At 35.5% G+C, this 21810-nt stretch overlaps 1 protein-coding gene across 27 annotated transcripts in view; it reads left to right on the forward strand.

Annotated features, from left to right (window-relative positions):
• The window catches only part of HDAC9 (histone deacetylase 9), an 866113-nt gene that overhangs the window by 733958 nt on the left and 110345 nt on the right, over positions 1–21810 (forward strand). For 26 of the 27 annotated variants that reach the window (XM_070509723.1, XM_070509733.1, XM_070509795.1 and 23 more), the window contains one exon: positions 4094–4212. In XM_070509723.1, the coding sequence (XP_070365824.1) occupies positions 4094–4212 (119 nt within the window). Of the gene's footprint in view, positions 1–4093; positions 4213–21713; positions 21788–21810 lie in introns of all 27 variants that reach the window. The other variant, XR_011503369.1, reaches the window with a different exon arrangement.

The raw sequence follows: 21810 nt of genomic DNA on the forward strand, positions 1-21810 counted from the left end.
ACTTTTTTTCTTCATGCTACTGGGTCTCTTTATATGCCAGGAAATTCCTGCTTTGCCGTTGATGTTTATGAAAGTAGTAACGTGTTGGTTTTCCCTGTGGTTGTGTAAAAGGGTCAATTGGGAGCTCTTTGTCAGCCAGTGTGGGATAGAGTGTGTGGACTACCAAACTCTACTTTGGGGTTAGTGTTCCAAAAGATGGCTCATGCTCTCTGAATCTCCCTAAATGACAAAATAAGGAAGACTATTTTAGGGCAACAGTATCCATACTAGAAACCTTGGCTTTCTCCGACACATCCTTTTCTTTAAAAAGAGTCATCTGAATGTTCTGCCTGGGATTAAACACTGGTTGCTGGCATGGAGGAAAGATAATAAAAGTGTTGGGATGTCGTCTTGGTCTTCTTAACAAACTAACATTTCTTTAATTTCTTGGTTTTAGTCCTCTCTTTTCCTTCACTATGCTTTCCTTCATTGGGGTTCTATTAGGTGGAGTGTCCTCCATCTCTTCTGTGGTCCCATGAGAGCATGTTCAGGGTGGTAGCTTTCTTTTTTTGTTTCATTTTTTCAGTATGCACCCAGTCAATTTCCCTCTTCTGGAAATTTGTTAAGTATCTCTGCTCGTTGACAACTCTCCCATTGTCTTTTGTTGTTATACATTTATTCCTTTTTTGGTATTCTGACATTTGGTAGCATTTTACTTTGAAATACTATTGGACTTACAGAAAGTTGTAAGAATATCATAGAATTCCTGTGTGCCCTACATCCAGCTCTCCCTAATATTAAAAACTTACATAACCATAGTAGAATTATCAAAATTAAGAAATTAGTATTTGTACAATACTGTTAGCTAAACTACAGATTTTATATGGGACTGCAGTTTTTCCACCAATGTCTTTTTCTGTTTCAGGATCCAGTCCAGAGCCTCACATTGCATTCAGATGCCATGTCTCCTTAGTCTTTTCCAATCAATAGCATCCCTTAGTCTTTCCTGGCCATGACTTTTAAAGTGTACTGGTCAGTTATTTTGTCAAATGTCCCTCAATTTAGGTTTGTCTGATGTTTTCTCATTATTAGATTTGAGGGTATATATTTTTAGCAAGAATGCTGTAGAACTGATCTGCCTTTCTCAGTGTATCAGATCAAGAAGTATTGATGTTGATATGTCTCATCACTAGAGATGTCAACCTTCATCACTTTAGTAATGTGGTGTCTGCAGCTTTCCTCATTGTAAAGTTTCTACTTTTTTCCTTCATAATAATCATGGGCAAGTTACTTTTGGATTATGCAGATATCATGTTTCTTCTCAAGCTTTTGACTACTAATTTCTGCATCCCTCCATATATCTTTCCTGCATCAATTATTTCTGTCTTGTTCAAATGATGATTTTCTATTTCCCTCAATTCTTCTATATTTATTAGTTGAAATTTTTCTGTAAGGCACAGCTGTTTATTCTTTTCTCTATTTATTCTCTTATTTTTAATCTCTGTGTGGATTTATGGATACTTATTTAACTCTATGGAATATAATCCAATACTGTTATTATTTATTTTGTTACTCAAATTGTCCCAGCTTTAGCTGTTGGGAGAGAGCTCTTTCACTCTGGTTCATATGCCCTATCAACATGTCCCCATCCCTTTTTGAGCATTTCATTGTTTCCTGTCACTATAAGATATTCCAGAAATATCTTGTACTTTCCCTGACCCAGTTCTGGAATCAATCACTTCTCCACGGATCCCTGGATCCCTGTATTGGAGATTGATATTAGAAAAACAAGATCTGTGCACTAACTGTGCTCTTTGCTACTGGGCTGTCATTGCTTCTAGGAAATACATACTAACCCATGCATACACACACGTCTAAAGTTATTTGTGTGCATTTACCTGATATCTATTATGAGTTCATGTGTATATTCTTATACTTTCCTTTCAGTGGGACATTAGGAAAGAAGAGGCACAAACACATATGCTTTGTTTGCTGTCTTTAACTGGAGAACTCAATTCTTCAAATAAAATTTTAAATGAATGTCTTTGAGGATTTCTTCTATTTAAGAAAAATTACATTGTTTTTCCCACTTAATACTCTCTATAAAGAAATTTATAGTTCAAATCTACACCAAGTTCTCACTAACTGGAGCTAGCCAGATTTTTAATACTCTCAGATGTGTTTTTCAATCTTTCAGACATGAAAGATCTTTTGAATAAAAATCAGTCTAGACTTGCATAAATGGAAGAGTAAAAACACTCCATGTACATGCTACAATAATTGCCACGATAAAGAGATCTACGGGGTCTTAGTTTCATCATTTTATTCTAGAGAGAAGCTTTTTGGAGAAGACAGTAAGTGAGCTGTGCCTTGAAGGATGTTTACCCTTCAATTGCTCTTACAAGAATAAATTGGGGAGAAAAGAAGAGGAGGGGGAGAAACCTTCCAAACAGAGGGAAAGGAGATGGAAAATTTGTTACTATGATGCATATGACTGGACAGACAACCTTGTTCAATCATCACCAACGTATTTTCCTAAGAGTATTGTCTGTTCTCTAAGTGAGTACATAGGGTTAATCAAACTGAGTAGATGGAGTACCTTGATAAAACATTCTTGATTCCTTGAGACAACTTATTCCAATATCTAATATCCCAACAACATACATCACATGGCTATTTCACTAATGAAAAGTAGTGAATTGATAATATGTGACACTTTTATGAAAATTATAATGTAAGAGTTGATATTATTAGGAAGAAAAGAATTGAAGATACTTTCCCTGATAATGTAGCTGTATTAGAGATTCTTAGTTTTATTGAAGAATAAAATAATGAAATTGCACACAGTCAACAAAATTAGGTTTCCACTTAGTTTCACTAATGAGCCAATTCAGATGTAAATGGATTTCCAATTATTGGAAGGACTACCATGGAAGTCACTTACATGTACATTTATGAATTTGAAGGATTGAACTTTTGTACCTCTACGACAGTAATGGAGTTATGGAAAACATTTCCTTGATTTATATCTCTATCTAGGTAAGTTTCAAACAAGTATTTTTTATTTTATAACTTCAACAACTTCTTGTTTATATGCAAAACATTTTTAAGTGTAAAACTAATATGTGGTTGTTGCAGAACATTGGGGAAATTATCAAACATTAAAAACATTTTTTAAACATGTATGTCATTACTCAAGGATAACTATTTTAATATTTGATTTAGTTATTTCTCCTAAACACACAATAGAGAACTTACTGCTTTTTAAATTCGCTATAGTATGCCATTTCCCCATGTCATTATGTAGTCTTTGAAAATTTGAATTTTAATGATTGCACACTGGTCTTGAAGCCTACATTTAAAAAAAATTTGATTTTATAAATCCTACTAGTATCCATTAGTCATTCTCTCTCAAATCCACACTGAGGAGAAAGAGGTTAGGGAGGCCTGAGAAGGTTGAAGAGGTAAGTGCTGAAGTGTCTGAGTGGGGCCTGCAGGGGTTGCTGTCATGGATGCGGCTGCCACATTCCTGGTGTCTCTGACCTTGGACTCACTTAACATTATAGTCTGGATTCTATTAAAGGAATTTCATGTTTTTCCTTTGCAAGAATCACCCCCTACCATGACAAATATTTAAAAATGTTTTTTAAAAAAAGTTGGGAAAGCAACTTTTTCCCAAAAGAAATTTATAGTTCAAATCTACACCAAGTTCTCACTAACTGGAGCTAGCCAGATTTTCACTAAAGCTTCAGCTTTCCTCTGTAAAACATTAGTCACTCCCCTGGAAGAAGCAGTTTTTTATAGGCAGTGGGATAAAACAGCCACAGATGTGCATGTAATACATCGGCCTTTAGAATGTACCTGCAGAGCATATATATATTTTTTAATTTGGAGTAAAAAAGATGAAAGAAAAAAGACTGAATTGGGATGCTAAGATAACAGTAATTCAGTATTAAGGAAATGATAAGTTTTGGATCCATTCAGAGTAGTGTTTCTTTCCCCCTTTTCTTTATTCTTGGGAAGTTCTTGAGGTTGCGCCAAGTCATTTTCACTGTGCAATATTTCAAGGTATTCCCCATTCCTACGTGTGACTTGTTGCCTTTTTACTGTGCAGGACTGTAGTGACGCCTGTGGCCAAAGAGTTTGATCCAGACATGGTCCTGGTTTCTGCTGGATTTGATGCATTAGAAGGCCACGCCCCTCCTCTGGGCGGGTACAAAGTGACAGCAAAATGTAAGTATATCTTTCAGGCCTTTATGCAATGTTGTGACATAATATCTTTTAGGTCTTTGAAATAGACGGCATCTTTTACATGTGTCTAATAAGCTTGAGTGAGATCTTTGAATGATTCAGATGGCGTTTACTGCTCTGTCAGATTCATCTCTGTGTGGAAAGTGGCCTTTAAGAAAAACAAAGTTAAATTGTTTTCTATGGTGTACTTGATGGGACATTTCAGAACATTTATGTTTTTCAGGAGTCCCATTTTACTATTTAAAGGCAGAAGTGATAGGGCTTCTGTTTAAGATATGTTAAACAACTTGAGAGGTTATGAGTCTAGAAAAGCTACTGGTTTTTTTGCAAGGAGAATGGATGTCACTGTTTTAATTCCATTGTACATGGGGTATAAATAGCTATTTTCCCGATAATGCTATGCTTTTCCCAGTTTGAATACAAAAGTGTAGTTCCCCTTGCTCAGAGGCTCTGTACATGCCTATGGGCAATGCTCAGGGTCTCTACTGGTCTGTTGTGTTGCAAAGATTAACTTTCTGGCTATGTTCCTTAGCAACTAGATACCAAATGAACAAATGAATTTTGTGTGTTATTTTGTATTTGAATAACATGACCTAATAGAATCTGGCTAGAAAGAGGCTTTCTTTAAGAATAATTTCTGTGCTCTCTGAGTGCGAAAACAAGGCATATGTATGTCCACGTATACAAATATATATGGCACTCTGGATATGTATAAAAAAAGAAGAAAAGTAAAGTTTCACAAAGAATAGGATCCACTATTGTGTATTTTAGGGGAGTTGAAAACAAGCAGATCAAAGACAACCCAAACAGTTTCAAGTGAGAGAGATGAGTTTGGAACAAGTGTATTCTATTAATCTGAAAAGAACCAAAGAACCAGCATTATGCCAACCTTTGTTTTTAGTTGGCTTCTCATATGAGAGAGTTTTCTGCACTCTAATTGTTCCAGTAACATTGTTAGGTAGTAGCTATTTTGGCCATCTATCATTTACCCACCATTCTTAGTGCCTTGTTGTCTATTGAAAACATATTAAAAGAGGCAACTCCACAAACACAAACAAAACATGATAATTCACAATTTTGGTAAAATAGAGAGGTGTTTGGTCATATCAAATGTCTTTATGATCTTTTTTCTTTCTTCATGGAACTCCATTCAAATAGAATGAACTCTTGCCACTGGAGATAAACCTCATTTGGGTCAAGACTAGTGAATAGTGTAGGCTAAATAAAGAAAAAAAAAAGCTTGTATCTCAAATTGAGATAAACTCAAACAATAGGAAACATATGGAGCAAAGACAGAACTCTAGAAAAGGTGTTCCTTGCCATTAAATCCAAGAATCTCCCTCAGGAAGGAGGAATGTCTATACTTGGGTCTTTCTCCCTGCCAAGGGGGCAAGTTGTAACAAGTCCATTTCTCAAAACTAGCTGGAAGGAACTAATTTTTTTGTTTGCCTGTTTGTTCACTTTTTGCCAAGTCGAGTTCAAATTTCAAATGTTATCTTGGAAGGCAGAATAGAAAGTAGTAGTAGCATGGTTTCTTTTGGTCATAGACATAAAAAACAGACATAGGAAACATTTCTAGCTCTTGTTAGCTTCAGTACAGTGCTGCAAGACCCTCATTATGTTGTATTATGTATGTACCCATTTTGGGGGAAGTTCTTCATTGCTTTCTATCCCAGGATAAGTTTGTCTGTAATCTCTCCAAGCTCTCACCCCTTCTTTCTGTTTCTTCCCTTCTGTGTCTTTTCTACTTAACAGACCATATGCTTCTTTACTAAGTGACTTATTTCCTAAGAAAAAGAGACTTAAATTTTAAGTGATTTAATAATTGACCCTTTTCTGAATGTTTGCAGTTTAATAAGGAAAAGATATACAATGAGGAGAGGGAATCTTAGAACCCAAAGAGATTGTAGTAGAGGCTATCTAAAGGAGTTCACATATTTCATAGATGAGAAAACTAACTTATTTTACCATCTGAAATAATTGGAGTTAAAACCAAAGTGCTTATCCTGAATTTGTAGTTAGATGAAATTACATGTCATTTACTGGCTGTTTTCCCACTAAAGAGAAAAATGTTTATAAATGCATGAGAATGGAGAACTTGGATTCACACTGCAGAGGCTGTTTTGGTGCCCAAGACCCTTCACTACGCGCACAGTCAGTGATAGACACTGACTAATCCTATGATACTAAACTGACAAGCAACAGAGCATCACATCTGGGTGACTGTTTGTGTATATCTTCTCACTTAGGCCTGAGTTTGCCAGCTATTTTATTTTCTAGAGATGCAGCCACACTAACTGGGTAGAGGTTAGGATTACCAGACTGCTGTACACTTATTCCCCAAAGAGCTCACTCCTGGGTCTCTTTGTTCTCTTTCTAACCACCTGGCAGATGCAATTATATTACTTTGGTCTGGAAGTTCTGGACAGGTAATTAATTTTGGGCCTTCACTGTCCCATGCCATAAGTCATCCTCTATTTGAGGGCAGTCCCAAAATCAGAGTAGAAATGTGCTAACACCTAAAGTAAAAAATAGGTAGAAATTACAGGAATCAATTCCTCTCCTAACGTTTTCCCATTCTGGCAAAACTCATCCCTGCCCCAGGTAAAATGTTCAGCATTTTAGAGAGTGGCTTTGAGGGTACTATCTTTATAGATGCTAAAATGTTACTGTTTTAGCACATTGAATATGTCTTTTATAATAATTTTGTTTGATATATCTCACAGGTAAGGATAAATTAAGTCAAAACAACTAGTATTGTCTTTGTTTTAAAACATGTAATTAGCTACCTCATTTTATTTTAAGAATTGGTTGATATTATGACAAAAGTCTCAGCCCAAATATAGAGGTATTTAAAATTAAAGTTGATTCTTTGCTCGTACTATTCTTCCTTCCTCTCTTTTCCTCTCATTTCTTTACATATTAAATGTTCTCTGCTGTGAGACTACAACAAAAATAGATTTGTTTGTGCTGAAGTTTTAAATAAATTATCTGAAGTAATTATTTAAAATCTTTGCTGTTCTTTCAACTCACCACCACGGTTAAGGCCCAAGCTCAAAGGAATAGTATCTTTGTGCCCTGCCCTAAACCCTGCTGGGAACTTTACCTGAAGTTATCAGTTTAACTTTTTAAATACTCTCATTCATATCTAATTGTCTTCAGGTTACAGTTTAAGATGGTTGGCATGACAACTAAGTGCTATGTTCAAACAATAAAATTGAATAAAATTGATTCACCATATTGCAGCACCCCCTGGCTTTACAGTGTTGTCACCATTAAAAAAACATAATGAAGGTTCTTTAGTTCAAATTCATTTTACAACAAAATATTTTTTTTCTTCCTTTCCAACACATTTATATATTCTCTACTTTCATTGGCTTCAGGTAGTGAATTCATATGTGCAAATTGCTTTTATCATGTGAATAAGAATTTTCCTTTCTTTGTGATAATGCAGAAGTCCTTGTGCGATGATAGCTATGTCTGATTAAAAAATATGTTCCTTTTATAAACATGGAATATTTCTATGGTCCTTGGGATGGCAACCATTTCCCTCAACAAATACACGTGTTATTTTGACAAGTAAAGAATAGCTAATCATTGGGGAAAAATCCAAATAACCTTATCTTAGGTTCTTGAATTACCATCTTCTTCTTAATAGAATGGTTTATCCTCTTTAATGATCATCTCATTCCTTTTATCCCCCTGTAACTGTCTGAGAAGAAAGAACACTGTCGTGAGGTAGCCACCTGTATAAATGAGTTCATACTTAGCTGTGAGTTATTCCTGGGGAAGTGTAAAAACTCCTTGATTAGTCAATCCTCCAAAAATAAGTCTATAAGAAATTGAGTACTAACCCAGTCAACAAATAAGTGCCAAGAAATAAACTTTGTTAAACATAATGCTATGTTGGTCTACTTCATTTGCTAATGATGGATGTGTGTGCTTCTTCCCCTGTGCATATACGAGGGTGTGCAGTGCAAAATGTCTTCTGCCTACACATTTTACTTGTCTACAGAGTTGAAGGCAGACTAAGCCTGAACTAAGTTGACTAAAAACTAAGTTTGGTGAAGTTGACTTCTTTTTTTCTTTCTTGTTCTTCTCTCAATGATGATTCTACCCCTCCCTTGAAATGTCCGTTGCTGTCCTAAGTCTCTAATTTTCTCCCCGTTACCAAACTTATAAAAAACTTGATCACATTCACTTGCATGTTTTATTCATTACCTGATTTACTTTTTTCAGATGAGTGTATTTCAGCTAATGTGATCATTCTATTTGGCAGTTGCATCTTCTATTATTTATCTGTAATTGTGGGGTTAATGCTTTGTCATCTCATAATAGAATTTCAGGCCACAGCGAACAGGTGTGGAGAAAAGGAATGTCTAGAAGACATCTACTAAATAATACTTCATGGAGGGTCAACTTTGAACTTGAACTGTTTTGGTTCTTTTAGATTAGGGTGGAAACTGGGGGAATATCGTGCAGGATTGATTATTCAAACTATTCTCCCATCCAGCCACCATCAGATTAACCTCTCTTACACACTTCTGTGCTGTGTCCTCAGAAGCTGGACCTGGCACATAGTCTAAGTAACTTTTTTTATTTTAATAAGTAAAGCTAAAATGAACCCATGATCTTTTAAGTAAGTCAGACTCTTTCTTCCGGTATATTTGATACTACTTGAATTAGGATTTCATGATTTGTTGTTGTTGTTGTTATTGCTATCACCCCCATCACCACCAATTCTTTCTAGGTCTTAGACCACATATTCATATCTCCCATATTTTAATTAACGCAAACCTGTGTTTCTGGCAATGGTCACTTGTTCAATATTTGTCTTTAATAGAAATAGTATTGAAAAGAATGTAAGGATTAAATGGAAAGTCATGATTTCCTTGTAACAGTGGGCCTTGGGCAAAAGCACTGAGTCCCTGCTGTTCACACCTACTAGAATCTGGATGTTGAGATGGTTTATCCCTATTCAGAAAAGCAGGACAGTGGGGGACTGAATCCTTTAAATAGTAAACCTGAAATAGACATGAAAACTTAAAGGAGAGTGCAGAAGAGCTCGTTGTGATGTCAGAAGCTCTATGCTCAAATCTCAACTTTGTCCCTCACTGATTTTGTAATTGTTAGTTTCTTAATTAGCAAAAAAAGTGTGAGAGTAGAGAGATAATAATAGATGATAATTATAAGAAGTAAATGATTAAGCATTGTGAGTTAATAGTTTTGAATTTTGTTGTTGATATCATTTCAACAATTCTAAATGTTAAACAAAAGTCTGGGTATCATAAATGTTGTAACTTGTGGGAAGATATTTTAGACTCTTATTTGAACAAAATGGAAGGAGGATGGCCAGAAGTCCCAGAAGCTATGCAGAATTCTAGGTAAATAGAAAACGTATGTCTATGCAGTTAAAAGTCAGGTGAGTAAGAGATGGGCCCACATCTCATATTTCCCTGTCCGTATGTATTTTTACATTGTAATAAGTCTGGGGGCAAATGGAATAAATGGCAATGCTTTTAAAAGAAAATAAAGCGTTAGTATTTTGTGATGAGGATACCTCAGGTCCTGCTTGCCTAAAAGCTGTGCAATTTCTCTGGTATATTGAGGTATGCTTGGGTTTTCCCATTATTAATATTCTGATGCAGAATAAATTATCCAGTGATACTTTTTTAGTAATCAAACTATCTAACACCATTAAGAATCAGAAAGTAAACAGAAGAACTTCTGAAATGCAAAAGTGGATTCAGAAAGCCCATTTATAAATGTATGGACCCGCCTTCTTACCCTTGCCAAGATTCTGCTTAATTCTTTACATATATAACTAATGTATTTGATTATCTAGCTAATTTTTCCCACCTGCAGCAGATTTAAGCAGCAGTTTGGAAGTGGAGGTAGATGAATGGATGGTGGGCATATATCTGTCTCAGTAGTTCTTAATCTTGAGTCTGCAGACCTCCCAGGAGTCCTTGGATAGAATTCATGAGGCTCATGAACTTGGATGGAAAAAAATTACATCATTATTTTTACTAATATTGCCCCTTATTAGCTGTATGAATTTAGGAGTGTATTTCTTCCCAATATAAATGTAGGCAACAAAGCACAGCACTATGGGTAAAACAGGTGACCTTGTCACCAATAGAAATGATTGCTATTTTCATATCACTTTACTGTTGTGTAAATATGTCCAATGATCAATTACTCTTATCATTGTTTTGAGGTGATGATTTATGTCAGACCTGCTGCTTAATTAGTTCTTTGATGCAGTAATATACAATTGCATGTATTATATCATGACTTTCCCCCACATTTTGGTGGCTTTTTTCAATATAGTTGTTTCCTTTGTTATCTGTGTCCTTTATTTTATGTATTTAAAAACATTCTTTTCACTTCAAATGTATAGACACACACACACAATCTTTACTTTCAGACAACTATAGTCAGTTTGTTTCTGTTTGCTAATTTGCTTCTCACATTATGCCTGGCATAGTTATTTTGTTATATATTGTTTACCCCTGAAACAAGCACATAAAAAGAAATTGAGTGTTCAGTTTTTCCCAAGATTTCTTATCTGTAAAACAAACTTCAGCTATGTCTTACAATGCAAGCTAATCTCCATGTCTTGTAACTGGAAGTCACACGGGCATTGTAAATAATTACTAAGCTTCACATCAAGAATTTGTATATTTATATATCATCCTTTTAGAATAAACTGGTGCAATCTGGGAACTCAGAAATGTTGTTTAAAATAATGCACCCATTTTAAAATATGTTTTTTTTAAATGTTGGATGATTTAAAAGATGAAGAATAATACAAAGAATTATGTAACAAACTTCATTATTTCCACCGTTTAGAAATGGCAATAGCTAAATATTTTTATTACATTTGCTCCAAGTCTTTTGTTTATAAAAGAAATAAAAATTGCAGATGAATATGGACTCCCCTTTAATCACTGCTCCTAAGTCTTATTCCCTTCCCCTCTTAGCCACTGTCATAATCTGTGTATTTCCACTGCGTGCGCACACACAAACACACACACACAATACAATATTATTTTAGTGAGTGTGGTTTTAAATTTACCATATATAGCAAAAGGTAAGTATTAAATTGTTGTTCTGTACGTGTAATTTATGGAACTTGCTTTTAATATCTTTATTTTGATGTATACTTATGTATATTTATATATCTTTTTAATTTCTCTATATTAGGCCCTTATGGACATATACCATAGTGTATTTTATCTATCTTCCTATTAATGGACCTTTAAGTTATTTCGAGGTTTTTGTTTCACGTCTTTTTCTGCATAGGTATTGCATACACTGACTTTTTCAGTCACTTTGGGCTTCTGTTTCTTTTTCATTATGTAGCACTTAAAAACATGGAGGAAGGCAGCTAAAGAAAATGCCTTCTACCTTCCTTAACTCTACCTCAAACCACAGTCCATATCCCTTGTCTCTCACAAACACATACACCCACACAACTAATCTTTCTTCTTTTTACTGTTTTAAATTTCGTATATCAGTCCCCTTCCCTTTCAGTTAAAATTGGCAGGGAGGATATTGTTCTATATGAATATTCTTCAAGTCTAATCCAGACTTTAAGGGAAAAATGGGCTAACAGTCATGTGATAGATGGACAAAATGTTATTATTTTAAGGTGTTTTCAAACAATACTTCAGGAGTTAAATTTAAATCAAAAAGATGATTTTCTACTCAAAGACAATCTGATTGGCTATGCTATCAGTGACTGCGGAGGGCACTGTGGCCCTGAGGTTGAAAGTACAGTCTGCTTGTCCAGTAGATGAGTCATAATTTTGGCCTGGGCCCTTGGAATGACCACAACAATATCACTCAACATCTTGAAGATTGTTTTCTTGACTGGAAAGGCAACATTAATTTCACTCTGGCAGTGTTGTTGTTATTGATGATAGAACAATAATACCTAGTGGCAATTATGGAGCATTTACTCTGTGCTAGACACTATACTCAGTACTCCTCTGCATGATCTCATTTCGTTTGTATGATTAAATGAGATAATATATATGAATCGCCCTTTTTTGGTATTTTTGTATTGCTGTATTCTTGGATCTTCTTATTACCCTGAAATCACTAAAGAGGATTTAGCAGTCATTTACATTTCCAAATGTTAAAAAGGTGACAGAAAAATTAAATGACTTGCTCAAAGTCGCAGAGCTGAGGAATAACGAAACCACAACTTGATCTCATGTCTTGTAACTTCCAGCTTAACACACTTTCAAGTTGGCTCAATGGGCTATTAAAAATATCTCCAATAAATGAGTAGAGTTTTTAAATACTATAGAAACTTGTTCTGAATTGTGAAAATACAGAAATAAAAGGAAATTTTACCAACAATGAATTTCTTATTTAAGTAAAATTCTCCAAGTCAAAAAAGTAAGCAGAGCTTTTCTAATATATGGGAACTTACCAGTTTGCAGACCATCTTCACTGCTTTTCATGGAGCGTTCTGTGCAAGAACTAGTCAGGGGCTTAGTCTTCGGCTCAAAATTCCTGCATACTAGTACATCTCTTTGTTATACTCTTAAGTAAGTACATGACTCTCTGCAAAGACAGGGGGAATGAGATTTGCAGGACATTTATGTTTATGAATGTCTTATGCAACATAGTTTTCTTATATATATTTAACAACTAACATAAAGAAGCAACATAGCTAATTAAGAAGGGAAAATATCAGCATTAAAAAAACAAATCTCAGATTTGGGAATGGTTTTATTTTTATATGACAGCCAAAAGAGTTATTCAATGAGTGCTCCATGTTTTACTGTTACCCTGCCTTCATTTTCTCGCTCAATTGCCTGTTTCCTCCGCCACATGACAACTCAGATACCAAATTGTAGAAGAATATTTTCCATCTGCAGTGCTTAGTTACGGATGTCATGAAATAATCCTTAGGCTGAATGACTACTGCTTAACTTTGAAGAACAAAATTACTATAACTGTACCATAACTGGGGCCAGATCAACATTGCTTTTGAAAAGAAAATACATAAGCAGAGTTTGCCCTGAAGGAGGATGCCAGCTGCAACTGTACATTAATGTGTACTGTATTTCATTGATACTACGACGCACTCTTTCATATTTTAACATGCCTTAACTGGGATGCCTCTTACATTTGATGGCATTTCATTGTGGGGTTGGCACTGGTTTTTTAATTTTCATAGTGGTATATAAAAAAAAAATGGTCACAATTATTTTGTCCTGTAATTGATGACATCTTAGATTCAATGAGATATAGTATTTTACTTTTTGAGCTGTTGTTTTAAAAATCCAAGCCAAAGGCCATACTAAAATTATAGATTAGATTTCCATTCTATATTTTCTCTGCAGGCTTCCAATGATTGAACAGAATCCCAAGAAAGTAAAAATTAAAATCGCAATACAATACAAAAGAAAAGCAAAAAACATTATCAGGGAGAGATTTTAAATAATGGATTCTGTTAATGCGATTTAGCTTTTAGCTCAGACAAAAATTTTTCTTCCTTGACCTGAAATCTATATGACCATAGACTATTACCCAGTGCTGTGATGATCACTCTAAGTAAAATAATTGGTTATCAGTTCATTTCACAAATCAAATCAATACAAAAAAGAATCAGTTAGTCGAACAATTGGTTAAGTAATGTCATAGGTCGGTGCTAGTAGTGTAAGTGTATGGGCCACAAGTATGTGACTGAGAATCATCTACTAGCATGTGTGAAGCTGATGACGTTATCAAGGAAACTGTGGGGAATGAACGTGTACTTTCCACCGGCAGGAAGTTTTCCTCACCCTACTCTCATGGGCTGACGAATCACTGTGGTCTAGTACCATGGTATACCAATGAGCAGGCATCAGCATCGCCTGGGGGACTTGTCAGGTTTGCTGGACCCCACTCCCAGAACTTCTGATTCATTAGGAGCAGGGCCTGCAATTTTCATTTCCAACAAGTTCCCAGGTGATCCTGATACTCCTGGTCTTCAAGAACCACTGGGCTAGTTATAGAAAGAAAGGATATTTTTTCATTGGATTGTTGGTTTTTTTGTTGTTGAGCTGTATTAGTTCTTTGTATATTTTGGATATTAACCCCTTATCTGATATATGGTTTGCAAATATCCTCTCCCAATTGTTAGGTTGTCTTCTCGTTTTGTTGATGGTTTCCTTTGCTGTGCAATAGATTTTAGTTTGATGTAGTCCCATTTGTTCATTTTTTCTTTTGTTTCCCTTGCCTGGTCAGACATGGGACTTGAAAATATGCTGCTCAGACTGATGTCAAAGAGCATACTGCCTACATTTTCTTCTAGAAGTTTCATGGTTTCGGGTCTTACACTCAAGTCTTTAATCCATTTTGAGTTGATTTTTGTGCATGGTGTAAGGGAATGGTCTACTTTCATTCTTTTGCATGTGGTTGTCCAGTTTTCCCAACACCATTTATTGAAGAGACTCTCCTTTTCCATCATATGCTCTTGGCTCCCTTGTCAAATATTAGCTGTCCATAAATGTGTGGGTTTACTTCTGGGCTCTCAATTCTGTTCCATTGATCTATTTGTCTGTTTTTGTGCCAGTACCAAGCTGTTTTGGTTACTATGGCTTTGTAGTATATTTTGAAACCAGGGAGTGTGATACCTCCAGCTTTGTTCTTTTTTCTCAGGAATCCTTTGGCTATTTTGGGTCTTTTGTTGTTCCATATAAATTTTAGGATTCTTTGTTCTATTTCATGAAAGATGTTGTTGGAACTTTGATAGGGATTGCGTTGAATCTATAGATTGCTTTAGGAAGTATGGGCATTTTGACGATGTTAATTCTTCCAATCCAAGAGCATGGAATATCTTTCCATTTCTTTGTGTCTTCTTCGATTTCTTTCAACAATGTTTTATACTTTTCGGTGTACAGATCTTTCACCTCTGGTTAAGTTTATTCCTAGGTATTTTATTCTTTTTGTTGCAATTGTAAATGGGATTGTATTCTCAATTTCTCTTTCTGCTACTTCGTTGTTAGTGTATAGCAACGCAACCGATTTTTGTACGTTGATTTCGTATTCCACGACTTGACTGTATTCCTTTATTGTTTCTAAAAGTTTTTTAGTGGAATCTTTAGGGTTTTCTAGATATAAAATCATGTCATCTGCAAAGAGTGACAGTTTCACTTCTTCTTTTCTAATTTGGATCCCTTTTATTTCTTTTCTTGCCTGATTGCTCTGGCTAGGACTCCAATACTATGTTAAATAAAAGTGGTGAAAGTGGGCATCCTTGTCTGGTTCCTGTTCTTAGAGGGATAGCTTTCAGTTTTTCTCCATTGAGAATGATATTAACTGTGGGCTTGTCATATATGTTGAGGTATTTTCCTTCTATACTCATTTTATTTAGAGTTTTTATCATAAACGGGTGCTGTATCTTTTCAAATGCTTTCTCTGCATCTGTTGAAATGATCATGTGATTTTTATTCTTCATTTTGTTAATGTGGTGTGTTACGTTGATAGATTTGCAGATGTTGAACCATCCCTGCTTCCCTGGAATAAATCCTACTTGATCATGGTGTATGATCTTTTTAATATAGTGTCATATTCACTTTGCTAGTATTTTGTTGAGGATTTTTGCATTGATGTTCATCAGTGATATTGGCCTGTAATTTTCTTTTTTTGTGTTGTCCTTGTCTGGTTATGGTATCAGGGTAATGCTGGCTTCATAGAATGAGTTAGGAAGCTTCCCTTCCTCTTCAATTTTTTGGAAGAGTTTGAGAAGGATAGGTATTAAGTCTTCTTTGAGTGTTTCGTAGAATTCACCAGGGAAGCTGTCCGGTCCTGGACTTTTATTTTTTGGGTGGTTTTTGATTACTGTTTCAATCTCCTTACTGGTGATTGGTTTATTCAAATTCTCTACTTCTTCTTGATTCAGTTTTGGAAGGTTGTATGTTTCTAAGAATTTATCCATTTCTTCTAGATTATCCAATTTGTTGGTGTATAGCTTTTTGTAGTATTTTCTTATAATCTTTTGTATTCCTGAGGTGTCTGTTGTAATTTCTCCTCTGTCATTTCTGATTTTATTTATTTGAGCCCTCTCTCTTTTTTTCTTGGGGAGTCTAGCTAAAGGTTTATCAATTTTGTTTATCTTTTCAAAGAATCAGTTCTTAGTTTCATTGATTTTTTTCTCTTGTTTTTTTAGTCTCTGTTTCACTTATTACTGCTCTGAGTTTCATTATTTCCTTCCTTCTACTGATTTTGGGCTTTGTTTCTTCCTTTTCCTGTTCCTTTAGGTGTGCTGTTAGATTGTTTGTTTGGGGTTTTTTTTGTTTGTTGAGATGTGCCCGTATTGCTATAAACTTCCCTCTTAGAACTGCTTTTGCTGTATCCCATGGATTTTGGCATGCTGTATTTTCATTTTCATTTGTCTCCAGATACTTTTTGATTTCTCCTTTGATTTCTTCATTGACCCGATCGTTGTTCAGTAGCATTTTGTTTAATCTCCACATTTTTCTGGCTTTTCTGATTTTCTTCCTGCAGTTGATTTCTAGTTTCATACCATTGTGGTCAGAAAAGATGCTTGGTACTATTTCGATCTTCTTAAATTCATTGAGATTTGTTTTGTGGCCTAATATGTGATCAGTTGTGGAGAATGTTCCATGTACATTTGAGAAGAATGTGTATTCTGCAGTTTTTGGATGGAATGTTCTATATATCTATTAAGTTCATCTGGTCTAATGTGTCATTTAAGTCCAGTGTTTCCTTATTGATCTTCTGTTTGGATGATCTATCCATTGGTATAAGTGGAGTGTTAAAGTCCCCTACTATTATTGTGTTACTGTCTATTTCTCTTTTTATGTCTGTTAATCATTGCTTTATATATTTAGGTGCTCCTATGTTGGGTGCATAAATGTTTACAAGTGTTATATCGTCTTGTTGAATTGTTCACTTTATCATTATGTAGTGCCCTTCTTTGTCTTTTGTTGCAGTTTTTGTTTTAAAGTCTATTTTGTCTGATATAAGTATTACTACCCCAGATTTCTTTTCTTTGCCATTTGCACAGAGTATCTTTTTTCATCCCTTCACTTTCAGTTTGTAAGTGTCTTTAAGTCTGAACTGTGTCTCTTGTATGCCACATATATATGTTACTACAAGCTCTTATTATTCCAGAGAGTTATGGTTAATTGGCCTCTCTGCCCAATAGTTCCATCAGGTAGTTTCAAACCAAAAGTCACTTCCGTGAATTTTCCCTTATCTCTTCACCTAAATAAAGTAGTTGTTACTTAGTAGAGTACCATGAACTTTGCCAGATCCCTTGGTAGGAAGAGTTCTGTAGAAATGAGCTTTCTCTTGATTTCAGAATTTGATGTATTTTCAATCAAACAAATATGAAAATTGGTGAGACAGAGATGCATAATTTTCTTCCAGTTTGCTTTTAAAATGCACTACTTCTTTTACAGAAGTTTTCTCATCCCATCTTCCACCTTCACTCTGTCTAAAAATCTTAGTGCCAGCTTTGTTCTCTAAGAAATTGTTTTGGATCTAACCAGATTGTAAGCTCTTATTTATCTCCTCCTATCATTTCTTCAGATTTTTTTTTTCTGAGGAAGGTTTGCCCTGACCTAACATCTGTTGCCCGTCTTCCTCTTTTTTCTTTTGTATGTGAGCCACCACCACAGCATGGCCACTGACAGATGAGTGAGGTAGGTCTGCGCCCCAGAACTGAACCTGAGCTGCTAAAGTGGAGTGTGGTAAACTTAACCACTAAGCCACTGGGGCTGTCCTGCTTCAAATTTTTAATGTGTGGAATTTTTCAATCTAAATGAGTCACGTGTATAAAATAATTAGATGTTTATTTTAATGATAGACATGAAACAGAAATGCCTAAGTTTATGAACATCACTTTGTAAATCTCTGCTTTGTTTACTGCTTGTTTTTCTAATGTTCAACCTTTTTTCAGGAATGATTTATGTGGAGTCATATATAATGATATAAATCTATGGGCAAGGTCTTTATTCCCTATTGTTTTCCTCTTTTCTCTAACTTGATAGAATTTGTCTGTAAACTGGAGGAACTACCTATTTCAGAAATTATTTTACCAAGTCAGTGGCCACCTGTGACAGATCAGTCCTATACTTAATATTCTCTTCCTGCAACTACAATATAATTTGCACTTCTTACCACACATGACCTCTCTCCACTTCATATCCTCCTTGGTCCTCCCCTTGTTCATTCTGCTCCAGCCTCGTAATTCTTTACATTTCTCTAACATGCCAGACTCATGTCAGGGTCTTGTCCCAGGATATTTCTTCTGTCTGGAATTCTGTCTATTGTTCCCTGGCTATGTACTCAGCTCAGATATCACCTACTGAGATCTTCCCTGACCACTGTGCCCACCTCCCAATCATCCTCCATCACTTTCTCTAATCGCTATTTGCTACAACTATGCACTTTGAGGCTATTATGTGCTGTTAACTGCTGTATATCCACAGACCTAAAACATCACCTCACTCATTGTCCCTGCTCAAAAGATATTTATTGACTTTCATTTATTGGATGATTATTCTCTTAAAGAAATCAAATGACCTAATTTAAAATGTATTTAAGTTCTACAAAGTCAATCTATTGTTTTTCCTTTTACTTGAAAATTTGTGTATGGGTGCATATTCGAGATACTTTCATAAGTATTCATGTTGTACCATGTTTGTTTCTATAAAAAAAAGAAAGAAGGAAGGAAAAAAAGAAACAAAATGAAACGAAACAATAACCAGCCTACTAGGCAATATTAGGTGGTGGTTCAAAAAACAGGCTCTGGAATATAGCTTTCTAGGACCAACACTTGGCTCTGCCAGTTTTCTAATTGTGTGACCTTGCACGACTTACTTTACCTTAGTGGGACCCAATTTCACCATATGCAAATGGACTGTCTATTTCATAGGTTTGTGAAGATTAAATAAGACAGCTCATTTTTCAACCTAGAGACTTACATTTAGTGAGCACTCAGCAAATGTTAGCCAATATTAGACAGTCTTAAAATTTTTACGTGCCTTCAAAGTGCTCTGGATCACCAGTTTAATACATTCATAATATATTACTCTAATTTGAGTTGAATAGTTCCAGATCTGTGTCTTGATAACAAAATATAACTATCTGGCTTTTAAGTGCTTCAAAATAATTTTCAGATGAAAACTGCAATAATGAACAACTGTTAACAAAATGCATAAGTCCATAGATTTTGAGAGATTACGTCTGTCAATGGAATGAATCTCCCAGACATCTACATAACAGGGAGTCAGTCTAGCTAGCCAAGCTCATATAGGTAGTGCAGGCTAATGATATTTGGGACAAATAGCAAACTTCTTAATTTAATAAGAAGTTTCATAAACATCTAAAAGATTTGTCACATGCATAAAAAAAGAGACTCTTGTTGCTTTAAAAAAGCAACTCATGTTGCTTAAGATAAAAACAAGGAATAAAACTGAGGGAACATTTCTATTAGTGATTGGGATTATAGCAAATTGACTGTGACTGATGACCTTTTCAAAAGCAGATTTTTTTAAAACTATAAAGTAAGGAAATTTACTACAGTATAACATAAGAGAGAATGTTTATTTTTGCATTACTATGGAAAATTGATAGTACTATGATATAAAATTTAAAATAAGAAGAAAATAGAAAGATAAAATGATAGGTGGAGCTAGTGATGAAAAGACAAAGGTAAGCCCAGGGAGACCCGACAATTAGGCCAGGGTAGTACACTCAGGATTTAATTTATTTGGCCGACCCTTACTTAACTCCAACAGTGTAGGATATTTTGGTGAGTCTGTCTGATCTGGGTTTCGTGGCACATATTTGTGCACTATATAAAATCTAGTCATCTCATTTAAAATCACTTATCTCAAATTCAAAATATGTTGCCAGCTCTGTTCATCTATTTGCAGTTTTCTGGATCTACTATAAACAGTATTCTCACATGTTTTATTTCTAGTCAAAGGCTTTTCACCACAGCCCTGTCCTTATGCACAATATTTCTATCCTGTTTTAGGGTAATCATCTAAATAAGGCACACATATGAGTCCCTCAAATCACTTTATTGTCCAAGTAGCCAGCAGAGGGAATTGTTTATTAAATGTAGCTAATTTCAGTAACTGACAGGCTCATGAAGTGTCTAAAGAAAACAGAGGAGTGTCAGGCTGCTTGGGATGGTTCCAGGAAGGTCATCTACTTTAAGAGCTGCATTTTGTTAAGGATGGTGATGATTATTGGAACTTTTCCTGTTGTTTTACTCAGTAGTCTCAGGGGAACTATTTGGCACTAGGGTGCAAAATGAGATCAGCAATTAGGAAAAGACACCACCACTGCAGGCCCTCTAAGAGTAAATCATTAAGTAGCAGACGTAATAACTGATAAGTGCCAGGCCAAAGCAAAAGCCCAAGCTTGTTGGAGAGTCCAGCTCTTATTCTTTGCAGTGTGCCTGCTGCTGCAGCTCGTTGCACGACTCCCTCCAGAGGTGGTGTTCAGGTATTTGGTAACAGGAGAGTTAGTTACAATCGACTCTTGATCCCAATAGAACAAATCACCAAAAGGCTTACAAATTTTATCATCTGTAAGCTAAAAACTCCTACACTTGCCTCATCTATTTAGAGGCAGCCCTAGAACACCTTCTACATGGGACAGAAGCATTGGCGTTACAACTGTCTGGCAGGTCTCTGTGTGAACCGATCTGTTCCCTCTGGGGGCAGGGGGCATAGCACTTCCAGCTGATCTGTTTGATCACTCCCACATCACAGAAGAAAAAACTTGAAGAGCAGAATGTTAAGTAACTTTTTACTTGCAACCAAAGCCACAATTTCCCCCTCCAATTTTCCCACTTTTGATTACTCCTTTTATTTTCCATGTAACAGTCAAGAAAAGAAGGGAAAGGAATAAGGGGACACGGTGAGTATTAGAGTGGTGTGTTGAAAAGTATGCTAAATAGGAAGTAAGAGACTTTTGTTCTAATCCTGCTTCAGACACTAAAAATCTGTTTAAAGAATTGATGTCTCCAGTCCTCATCTGTAAAACGAAGAGTTTGAGCCAACAAATGGAATGGTTTAAAATTCTCTATCTCGAAGTGCAAGAGCTACAAGCATTTAATAAGTGCTTATAATCTATAGTAAGCACGCCACATTTACTTTTTTAATCTTTATAACAACATTGTAAAATAAGCAATATTGCTATGATCCCTATTTTACAGGTGAGGAAACTAAATCATAAAAAATGGCCAGATTTATTAAAGAGCTGCAGCTGGAATTCAAAAGTGGTCTGTTTTTAGAGCTGGTAAAAATGTATTTTTCTGTCTATGTTTAGATCAGAAATTGACCTTGAGAACAAGGAGAGGCAGGGACCAGGACACATTTAGGACTTGTCACCATAGGGGATCCAAGTTTATTAACTTCACTCTTTGGTTGAAATAGCTACATCTCTCCCCATCTCTGCTATTTCCACTCTTTTTCCTTCTCTCCTGGAAGGTCATTTTGTGTATTGAGAGCATAAATCTCTCCACCATGAAGGACTTGGCCCTACCCTGTGAAGACAGAAAGAGGTAAACCCGAGCTTCTGTGTACC

This window comes from Equus asinus, chromosome 1 (genome assembly GCF_041296235.1).
Source record: "Equus asinus isolate D_3611 breed Donkey chromosome 1, EquAss-T2T_v2, whole genome shotgun sequence".
Lineage (NCBI taxonomy): Eukaryota > Metazoa > Chordata > Mammalia > Perissodactyla > Equidae > Equus > Equus asinus.